The following is an 11,416-nucleotide window of genomic DNA, read 5'->3' as shown; positions in this document are numbered from 1 at the left end:
AATGCCCCTCCTACAGGGCACCGGTAGTGCGCCGGCCTAGTATGGCATGGGGCGTCACGCTGATGTCATGCAGACGATATTTTATTTTCCCTATTTTCTACGTTTATGTATATTTTGAATGCGTATATTTCCAAAACTTAAATTTACTTAATAAATTTAAATTATGAATTTGAAATAAAATTGACATAGTATAAAAAATTAGCAATTTTTTGAAAGATGTTGATAATTTCAAAAGGAATGTTCTTGACTATGGAAAAATGTTCTTGCGTTTCATCAAAGTGTATGAATTTTTTAATAAAATATGTACACCATTTAAAAATATTTTTGCAATCTATAACAAATGTTTTGTACCATTAGGAAATATACTTGACATTTAACAGAAATATTCCCGTATTGTAAAACAAATATTCGTGCCATTTTTTTATGCAGTGTAAAAAAATGTTGGCTTACGACAAAGAAATGTTTATTTCTAATGAATAAAATGTACATGACATTTTGAAGAAATATTCTCGTGTTTCCAAAATTTCTGTGAAATTTTAAAAATATCTATACAATGTAAAATCAATGTCCGCATAGTTTACAAAATAATTATGGCTTGCAGATAAGGGAGTTGACAGTGCTTAATGTGTTTTTTAACACAATATAGATGCAAGCGCTCATATATACGCGCATACACTCATCCCTGTGAACGCGCGCACACACACCCTACGCATATGAGCACCTCCGAGAGACTGAGCCGGCATATTATCTTGAGATTTTACGAAGTCATTGTAGGTGACAGACATGTCTCTTCTCACTAAACGCGCATCGTCAAAAATCCTGAAATAAATTTAGAATAAATGCGATCACCAAGACTTTGAGCCCTTGTGGGCATACTGTTTCCCTCAGTGCTTAATGTGCTAATCGTTGGGTACGTAATCATTTGCATTGGGCCGTCAGTCAAAAAGAAACGAAACGAGATCCTTGGACGTGGCCGTCCTTTTCGCTAGGCCCGGGAGCGTTTTCACGCAGCCATAAAAGAGGGCCGGTCATGTGATGAGCGAGTCCTCGGCGGTGTTGATGAGTGTTCGCTGCCACGGTTGGGGTTGGTGTAGACCAGCGCACCGCCATCAATGTGGACATAAATGCACGTACTGGCCGTGTGCACTCTTGTGAACACGCAGCCAATGGAGATGCGCTCTTCTTCTCATCTCTCACCATTTTTTCACCCGTGTCGTGTGAAATGCGTCAAGCATACTACACCTTCTGGAAGAGAGAATATCATCGCACTGTAAGTCTGTAACATTGCACCAACCAACTAACCAAAGCAGAGGTTGGCCCGGTCAATCCAAACGGCATGGAAAGGGATAGGGGTGCCGATAAATAGGCGCCCGGGTCATCATCTCATCCCAGCCCTTGCTTGCCCTGTGCACATCTGTCACTACTCATCACTTTCCTTACTTCTCTCGGGTCTACTCCTGTGTTTCCGCCGCACATCTGGGCGCTCGAGGAGGGGGAATGGCAGGAGGAGGCGATAACTCCCAGACGAATGGAGGATCTCAGGAGCCGCGCGCCATGGAGGAAGGGAGGAAGGACGACTATGACCAGGGCTGCGGCCTCGCCATCTCTCTCCCCTTCGTCCAGAAGGTGAGCCCTGCGCCCTTAAGATCGCTTCTAGGGTTCATGAATCCGCATCTCTCCCTGTAATGGCATGCAGATCTCTCTTCGATCTTTAGACGGTTATCTTTGCATGCCCGCACAAACTTCTGGTAATTGAGGGATAATGCCCTGGCTGGGAGTAAGGCCCGGGGGTGCAAAAATGGCAAATTCGTAGAGGAATTTGTTGTCACACCAAGCCATTATCCACCCACCAAAAGGCATGTCGCATGCCGCCATGAACAGTGACTGCTAGGAGATCCATGATGTAGAATAGATAGGGAGGAAAATGTTGTTGCGTGAAAGTTAATTGCGTGTGGATTATTGATTCATTGTACGTACGTGCAGATCATCGCCGAGATTTTCGGGACCTACTTCCTGATCTTCGCGGGGTGCGGCGCGGTGACCATCAACAAGAGCAAGGGGCAGATCACGTTCCCCGGCGTGGCCATCGTGTGGGGCCTCACCGTGATGGTGATGGTGTACTCCGTCGGCCACATCTCCGGCGCGCACTTCAACCCGGCCGTCACCTTCGCGTTCGCCACCGTGCGCCGCTTCCCGTGGAGGCAGGTGCCGGCGTACGTGCTGGCGCAGATGCTCGGGGCCACGCTGGCCAGCGGCACGCTGAGGCTCATGTTCGGCGGGCGCCACGAGCACTTCCCCGGCACGCTCCCCACCGGGTCCGACGTGCAGTCGCTCGTCCTCGAGTTCATCATCACCTTTTACCTCATGTTCGTCATCTCCGGCGTCTCCACCGACAACAGAGCCGTAAGCAGATCTATCTCGGTCGCCGAATTAACAACAAAACTCGCGTATAATTCGCTAACGAGTTGAGAAAACCGTTGCTTGCAGATCGGGGAGCTGGCAGGGCTGGCCGTGGGTGCAACCATCCTGCTTAATGTGCTGATAGCTGGGTACGTACATAATTATACTTACCTTCGTTGTTGTTTTTTAACACAGATGCAGACGCTCATACATACACACACATTTGCACGCTCCATCATTACGAGCACATACTATATTACAGCCGCATAAGTCCATGTAGAATTTTCATAGTCAGCAGAACAAGAATATTTGCATTGGGACGTTGGACTTACGCTATCGTGTTTCAGTAAAAAAGGATACCAGTAACTGAAAATCCTAGTGTCGTGTTTCAGTCAAAAAGATAGTGGCAACTGAAAACACTAGTGTATCGTGTTTCATCAGTCAAAAAGAAAGGAAATTGGGTAGTAGATGCGGCTGTCCTTTGAGAGCGTTTTGATGGAGCCATAAAAGAGGGTCATGTGAGCGAGTCGTGGGCGGTGTTGATGGCTGTCCGCTGGCCCTGCCACGGTTGGTGTGGGCTAGACCAGCGCACTGGAGCCATGAATGTGAACATAAATACACGTACTGACCCTGCATGCATGCATGTTTGAAGCTTAGGTACTCTAGAAGAAAATGTTTGTGAGCTTCTTGTTGAATTGTTTTGGCAGGCCGGTGTCGGGGGCGTCGATGAACCCGGCGAGGACGGTGGGGCCGGCGCTGATCGGGAGTGAGTACAGGTCGATCTGGGTGTACGTGGTGGGGCCGGTGGCCGGAGCCGTGGCCGGGGCGTGGGCGTACAACCTCATCCGCTTCACCAACAAGCCCCTGCGCGAGCTCACCAAGAGCACCTCCTTCCTCAGGAGCATGAGCAGGATGAACTCCGTCTCCGTCTGATTTTCCTTATCACTAGCAACGTTGTATTACTACTACAAGGCTATGTAATCGTCGTCATCGTGGCCATGTATCCGTGGCGTATCGAGTGGGCTACTCTACTCCTCTAGTGGTCTTGGCCTAACTGAACCTGCGAGAGTATGTATATGTGGAAAAAGTTGTGTTTTGGAACCATGTGATGTGGTGGAATTCGCCTGTGGCGCGAGTGTTTGTCAAGGGGGTGGGTGGCGATGGAGACATCCGTGCATGGGATTAATGGTAGTAGCTTAATTAATTCCGTGCGGTTGTTGTTTTAGCGGGTGAATGAATGCACTTTTCTTTCTTCCAAATGCTATAGAACTTACGTTAGTTCTAAGCCGTTTTTGCGTGAACGCCTTGTGGCGCATTCGATAGGAATCTCAGCGCATTTGCTGGAAAGACCATTGGGAGGAAACATCTGCACATGACACAATCGTTCGCTCATTTGACGCTACCTGAGGGAACAACCTTGGTGAGGAAACTCCCCCCCCCCCCCCCCCCCCCCCCTTATATTAGCGTCATGCAATTTCTATGTGAAGTATGGCAGTTCTTTTGATGCAACATGGCAAGCTCCTGAAGACATGCGTGACAAATTCTCATTTGCAACATGGCAATTCTTCAAAAACAAAATTGAAACAATGAGCCTCCTCGTTGATTTCCATTGGAGGAACCGCAACAATTTTTTTCAAGCACAAAAGAAAGATGTCCGGTGTTCTAGGAACGACAGGGACTAAGCCCAGCAAACCTTACACCAAAACGAAAGAAGAAAGACATGATCACACAAAATCAGCACAAGGGGGCGCCAAAATGTCCCAACAGGCAAAAAACATAAGATGTCATCCTACTCCAATTCTTCTACTCATAGGATTCCATCTATGGCTTTTGGCATAGATTTGTTCAAGCACCTTCTTGATTAGAGCCACCTCTTGCTTAATTATTTCTCTGTCTTGGCTTTTCTGCAAGATACTCCAAGCATTTAGATAATAGTACACGTTATATACCACAACAGTGGGATCATCGGGAAATTCTCTTTCAAAACATGCATGGTTCCTAGTCTTCCAAATGGTCCGGCAAATGGCGACCCCTCCACACCACACAAGCTTTCTTTGATCTTTGGGAAAAGTTTTGACCCAATGTCCCACCATATCATTGAGCTTAGCTGGGCCTTTTGGAATATCAAAAGGACAAATCACCACTTGCCAGACCAATTTGACTAGAGCACATTAAAAAAATAACTGCTCAATACTTCCTTTAGAGCCAAAGAAACGACATTGCTCATTTCCTGTCCAACCCCTCTTCAAGGGGTTATCTTTGATTATAATGCTATTTCTAAGCATTAGCGAAAGAAACACCTTGATCTTATGTGGATTTTTTTAATTTCCAGATAGATCTGTATCCAACCAGTCTGCCAGCTTACATATGTAAGTATAGCTGCCTGACAACAAACTTGTTCTTGCAATACAAAGGACAAACCATTTTATCTTGACAATTACTCATAACCTTCTCATTTACCGAACTTTCCAAACCTTCCCACTGAACGGCAGTATCATCATGCAACATTCTCCTAAATTTCAAAGCATAAAAACTATTATTCTTCACAAAATGGACATTAGCCAATTTAGTAAAGGTCAGATTACAAAGCCTGGGAAAATTCGGCTAAGAATTTGTCCCCAAGCCATCTATCTTCCCATAAAAGGGTTTTAGCTCTTTGTCAACACCTCTTGCCACAAACCATTAGTGTTCCCTAGTTTCCAAAGTCATTTGATCAATAAACACTGATTCTTGACATCTAGATCCAAAACACCAAGACCACCACAACTCTTGGGCATGCAAACAGTAGATTAATTTATGAGGTGATATTTTTCTTATCACCGGCTTCGTGCCAAACCATCCTAGCCCTACTGGTATCCAAGCTTGAGCACTCCTCTAGGTTCTTCCGAGAAGGAAATAATAAACAAAGGAATCCCGCTCAAGCAGGAATTCACCAAAATCACTATGTTACCAACTGACAGGAGATCACCTTTCTAGCCAACCATTTTTTGCACACTTTCTTATCCACTAGATCCCATTGTGCATTACTAAGCTTTTTTGCATCCACGAGCATCCTAAGGTATTTCATAAATAGCTTCTAAGCTTTGCAAGTAAAAATTTCACAGTAATTAGCTTCTCTCTCAAAAGCCTCCCCAAGCCAAAAAGATTTACTCTTGTGAAAATTGATCTTCAAACCAACAACTTGTTCAGAAGCATGAAAATAAACCTGAGATTTCTGGCATTTACAAGATTAAACTCCAACAAGAAGATTGTATCATCGGCATACTGAAGCAGAGGCAATCCCCCATCTACCAAATTAGGCAGAAGACCAGAAAGCAAACCCTGCTATTGGGCCTTCTTTATCATCAATGCTATCCCATCAACAATTATATTGAAAAGATAGGGGGATAGAGGATCCTCCTATCTAACTCCTTTGAAAGTTGGGAAGTAAGGGCCAATATGATCATTCACCTTGACTGCAACCCTTCCTCCCCTAACCAGCTTCATAATCCAGGCACACCACAAATAACCAAACCATTTTGCCTCCATCATCTGACACCATAATGGCCATTTCACCTTTTCATAAGCCTTCTAAAAATCAATCTTCAAAAGAACACCAAACTTATTCTTAGATTGAATTTCATGAAAAGTCTCATGCAAGAGGACCACCCTTTCCATGATAAATCTATCCTTTATAAAAGCAGTTTGAGTATTAGCAATCAGACCATCAATAATAAGTCCTAGCTCTACTAATATATTGGTCAGTATTTTATAACTCACATTAAGCAGGCAGATAGGTCTAAATCTAAATAACATCAGCATCCCGCACCTTCATAATGAGAGAAATCACTCCATCATTCAATCTCTCTACATCCAACTCACCTTAATGAAAAGCATCAAAATATTCTTTTAACTCATATTTTATATCTTTCGAGAATTTCTGATAGAATTAAATGGGAAAACCATCAATCCCATCAAATTTATTGTGTTTCATGCCAAACACGACCCCCTTAATCTACAAACTAAATTCCCTAGTAAGTAAACCTCTATCCTCACCAGATAACTGATTGCGTTCCAGGCCATCAGACCTGGTAGAAGTTACATCGGGAGGTCCAAACAATTCTTTATAGAAATCAGCAATATGTTTGACCAAGTCTTGATCTCCTTTAATTTCCAATTCATCGTTGAATAGTACAACGATACAAATTTTATTTTTCCTACCACTTGTGGTGAGGGAGTGTAACACCCCGGATGTAACTTGCCATATTTGTAATTCCGACTCTTGCCTTTCTTGGCTTTAAGTTATGAGATTCCCTTCGTGGTTGGGTTTTTGTCTTTGTTTTGCATTTTGTTCATGTCATGCATTTCATATCATGTCATCATGTGCATCGCATTTGCATACGTGTTCGTCTCATGCTTCCGAGCATTTTCCTCGTTGTCCGTTTTGCAATCCGATACTCCTACGTGCACTGGCGCACCCCTCTTGTCTCTTTTCGTGAGCGGGTGTTAAATGTTCTCGGAATGGGCCGAGATTTGTCAAGTGGCCTTGGTACACCACCGGTAGACCGCCTGTCGAATTTCGTTCCATTTGGGGTCCGTTTGATACTCCAACGGTTAATCGGGTAACCGCGAAGGTCTCTTGTGTGTTGCAGCCCAACACCCCTCCAAAACGGCCCAATAACCCATCTAAACCACTTCCATGTCCTCCGTTGTCGGATCATGATCGTGTGGGCGAAAACTACACTCCATTTGGACACTCCTACCTCCTCCTAGCTATAAATATGTGCACCCCCGTCCAAAATTCGGGTCCCGAAACCCTAGCTAGTCTCCCCGCCGCCACGGACATGTCCGCGCGGCGCCGGACGAGATCCCACCGCCGCCTGCCACGTCAGCGCCCACCGCTCCGCGCCTCCAGCCGGCCCGCGAGGCCCGCGCCTGGCCCGCGGGGCCCGTTTCGCTGCCGCCGCCGCCCGCAGGCAACCGCGCCCGAGAGCGCCAAGCACCGCCACCGTCCTCTTCGCCTCCGGCCGCCGTCCGTCCACCGCCCGCCACCTCCCACGCCGTCCGACCGCCGCCCCGCCGCCTCGGCTTCCGTGTTGTCCCCACGCCGCCTCCTCCGGCCGGATCCGAGCGCCCCCTCGCCGGATCTGCCTCCCCGCGTTCTCCGGCAAGATCCCGACGAGCTCCGGCCACCGCGGCGACGAACCCCGGTGAACCTCGTTTTCCGTGCCACGGTCAACCCTAGATCTCTGAGGGTATATTTCGCCTAAGTCTTTTTTCCCTGTTACTTTTTATGCCCCTGTTCATCGCCTTATATCTCCACGACCGTAGCTCCGTTTCATGCATATGATATATCAAAATGTTCATTGTGAGATGCTCTTCATTTCATTCCATTGAGGCATGATTGTTTGTGTTCATCTTGATGCCCTAATCATTGATGCAAGAGTGCTATAAAATGTTTCCTGCTGTTACTTATCAATTTATGGTGATTTGTCATTTTGTCACATTTGAGGTGTGCTTCATATGGGCATGAGCTCTACATGTGTTTTGAATTATGTCATGCAATCTTTACAGGGGTGCTTGTCTTGTGTTTTTTTGATCTTTGTGGTGACTAGCACAAGCATGCAAACTAGGCTTCGTGATATTGCTGTTTTCAGGGACTTAGGATTTGGATTTTGCTAAGTCCTTTTCCTGCTGTTATTTTGATGCCATGTAAACATGATGCTACAGTGATATCCATGCTTGTTTTGAGATACTTCAGTAAGGATGTTTTGAACATATGGTTATGCTCTATCCATCCATGCCCCTGTTTGCAATTATGAAGTGCCCTAGCATGTCTTGTTCTTGCTCTACTTTTGCTATAAAATGTTCCCGGCAGAATGTTTACATGTTAATCAATTTTGCCATGGTTGTTGCTAATGATCCATGCATGCTATGAACTTTCTCTTGCCATGGTTAGCTTCATGAGCATGTCTTGTTGCTGTTGGTATGCTTGTTTTGTCATGCAAGGCTTTGTGATGAGTGGTTTCAGCTCGCAAAGTTGCTTTCATAATTCTGTTTATGCCATGCTCTGTTTTTCTGCTAAGTCTGAAACTGTTAATAAAACTTGCTATGTTTACATGGGTGCCATCGTATCTTCTGTGCCTTTTTGGCTCATGATCAGTAAGGGACTTTTGTTCTATGCATTTAGTAGATTCATTCCGTGCCTTGGTTTGCTATCATATGTTCCTGTAGCATGTTATTTGCTTGCTCTAAACATTGCTTCCTGATGTTGATTTTGACATGTTAGTAATTTCTCTAACTTTGTGATGCTGATATCTTTTGCACTTTTGCCATGCTTGTTTGAACATGCTCTTGTGTGATTTAGCTGTAGCTCAGTGTTCATGTTTTGTCAAGCATCTTGTGTACATCACTGCCATATACTTTGTTGTTATGTTGGAGTGCAGTAGCTTAGTTTCTTGTTGCATTCTAGATGGCATCGTGCTGTTAATCGCAGTTTTGCGTCATTCTTGTGATGCTTGCCATTTGCAAACCGTGCATCCGTTTCCGGTGATCTTTCCAGAGGCACACTTGGTTTGCCAAGTTGATGCCTTGATCATTATTTCCCTTCCGGAGCACGCATTTGCTTTGCATATCATGTCTTGCATATCATGTCATGTATTGCATCATGTTGCTTGTGCATTTCACCGTGATTGATTGTTGGTCCTTTTGCCTGTGTTCTTGCTTTGGGTAGAGCCGGGAGATGAGTACGTGATCGAGGAACTTGTTGAGTATGCTTAAGAGGATCAAGCTTTCGACAACTCTGAGAACTTTGCAGGCAAGATGACCATACCCTCGAAATCACTTCTATCTTTGCCTGCTAGTTGTTCGCTCTTTTGCTATGTTGCGCTACCTACCACTTGCTATATCATGCCTCCCATATTGCCATGTCAAGCCTCTAACCCACCTTTCCTTGCAAACCGTTGTTTTGCTATGTCATCGCTTTGCTCAGCCCCTCTTATAGCGTTCCTAGTTGCAGGTGAAGATGAAGTTTGTTCCATGTTGGAACATGGATATTGTTGGGATATAATTATTATATCTTATTTACTTCAATGTATCTATATACTTGGTAAAGGGTGGAAGGCTCGGTCTTATGCCTGGTGTTTTGTTCCACTCTTGCCGCCCTAGTTTCCGTCATACCAGTGTTATGTTCCTTGATTTTGCGCTCCTTACGTGGTTGGGTGTTATGGGAACCCCTTGACAGTTCGCCTTGAATAAAACTCCTCCAACAAGGCCCAACCTTGGTTTTACCATTTGCCTACCTACCACCATATACCTTTCCCTTGGGTTCTGCAAACTCAAGGGTCATTTTTAGTTTAAACCCCCTGGGCCAGTGTTCCTCTGAGTGTTGGTCCGAAATGGGCAACCTGCGGGGCCACCTCGGGGCAACTTGAGGGTTGGTTTTACCCGTAGCTTGACCTATCTGGTGTGCCCTGAGAACGAGATACGTGCGACTCCTATCGGGATTTGTCGGCACATCGAGCGGCTTTGCTGGTCTTGTTTTACCATTGTCGAAATGTCTTGTAACCGGGATTCCGAGACTGATCAGGTCTTCCTGGGAGAAGGAATATCCTTCGTTGACCGTGAGAGCTTGTGATGGGCTAAGTTGGGACACCCCTGCAGGGTATAAACTTTCAAGAGCCGTGCCCGCGGTTATGTGGCAGATGGGAATTTGTTAATATCCGGTTGTAGAGAACTTGACACTTAACTTAATTAAAATGAATCAACCGCGTGTGTAGCCGTGATGGTCTCTTTTCGGCGGAGTCCGGGAAGAGAACACGGCCTTGTGTTATGCTTGAGCGTAAGTAGCTTCAGGATCACTTCTTGATCATTATCAGCTTCTCGACCGTGTGTTGCTTCTCTTCTCGCTCTCCTTTGCATAAGTTAGCCACCATATATGCTTAGTGCTTTGCTGCAGCTCCACCTCACTACCCTTTCCTACCCTTAAGCTTAAATACTCTTGATCTCGCGGGTGTGAGATTGCTGAGTCCTTGTGACTCACAGATACTTCCAAACAGATGCAGGTGCCGATGATGCCAGTGCAGGGGACGCTACCGAACTCAAGTGGGAGTTCGACGAGGATTCGGGCCGTTACTATGTTTCATTTCCGGATGATCAGTAGAGGAGCCCAGTTGGGACGATCGGGGATCTAGCATTTGGGGTTGTCTTTCTTTATTTTGGTTCCATAGTCGGACCTTTGTTTGTACCTTGGATGATGTATGGATTATTTATGTATTGTGTGAAGTGGCGATTGTAAGCCGACTCTTTATCCCTTTCTTATTCAGTACATGGGATGTGTAAAGATTACCCCTCTTGCGACAGACCTTCTGTCGTGGAATTGTCACGGCAGATGTCCTAGCGAAAGGACTTAGTCATAGGGCCATCGCAACTAGGAAGCTTAAAGGGGTTAATCGGGACAAAGGACACGAGAGGTTTATACTGGTTCGGCCCCTTATGGTGAAGGTAAGGCCTAGTCCAGTTGTTGTTGTATTGCTAGGTTTCGATGAACAAGGAGCGAATCCGCTAGCTTGGCTATCGATCTGCTGTTTCTTGTCCTAAGCCGCCGTCGAGTCGTCCCCTTATATACACGGGTTGACGCCTGGCGGCCTACAGAGTCCCGGCCGGCTCATAAAACGTATCCGGCTCGGTGACTTCTTTTACATGCCTTTCTTTACAAGTCTTTCTTTACATATGGCGGTTTACAATATTGGGCCTTAAGCCGCCTCTGGGCTTAGGCCTTCTACAAGTCTTAATAAACTATCACCTTGAACGTTTACTCGGCTTCTTCTCATAACCCGCCATTGGGGTTGACCCGACCCCTCCTGGGCGGGTCATACCTGGTAGCTATATCCCCAACATTAGGCCCAGGTTGACTTGAACTTTGTTCTTTGTCAATCTTCAATACTTAGACGAAATCCATCTTCCTCTCTCTGTAAAAACTCTGTAACCCGCCATGACGTCATCTTCTGAAAACATGAAAGCCTGCTATGACGTCATC

At 45.7% G+C, this 11,416-nt stretch overlaps 1 protein-coding gene across 1 annotated transcript; it reads left to right on the top strand.

Annotated features, from left to right (window-relative positions):
• Nucleotides 1-1,371: 1,371 nt before the first annotated feature.
• On the top strand, nucleotides 1,372-3,519 carry LOC125523378 (aquaporin NIP1-1). The gene is made up of 4 exons (XM_048688422.2): nucleotides 1,372-1,626; nucleotides 1,984-2,403; nucleotides 2,488-2,549; nucleotides 3,108-3,519. The coding sequence occupies exons 1-4, from the start codon at nucleotides 1,498-1,500 to the stop codon at nucleotides 3,331-3,333; spliced, it is 837 nt and encodes a 278-aa protein (XP_048544379.1). The 5' UTR covers nucleotides 1,372-1,497; the 3' UTR covers nucleotides 3,334-3,519.
• Nucleotides 3,520-11,416: the final 7,897 nt, after the last annotated feature.

This window comes from Triticum urartu, chromosome 7A (assembly GCF_056163025.1).
Source record: "Triticum urartu cultivar PI428250 chromosome 7A, HENAU_Tu73, whole genome shotgun sequence".
Classification (NCBI taxonomy): domain Eukaryota; kingdom Viridiplantae; phylum Streptophyta; class Magnoliopsida; order Poales; family Poaceae; genus Triticum; species Triticum urartu.
The sequence above is the reverse complement of the archived record's forward strand: the minus strand, read 5'-3'. Positions and strand labels throughout refer to the sequence as shown.

Bases quoted from the DNA above. Each gene is read 5' to 3' on its own strand.
- LOC125523378 (XM_048688422.2), top strand. From the start codon at position 1,498: ATGGCAGGAGGAGGCGATAACTCCCAGACGAATGGAGGATCTCAGGAG. The intron at 1,627-1,983 runs GTGAGCCCTGCG...ACGTACGTGCAG, and splicing joins CTCTCCCCTTCGTCCAGAAG to ATCATCGCCGAGATTTTCGG. The intron at 2,404-2,487 runs GTAAGCAGATCT...CGTTGCTTGCAG, and splicing joins TCTCCACCGACAACAGAGCC to ATCGGGGAGCTGGCAGGGCT.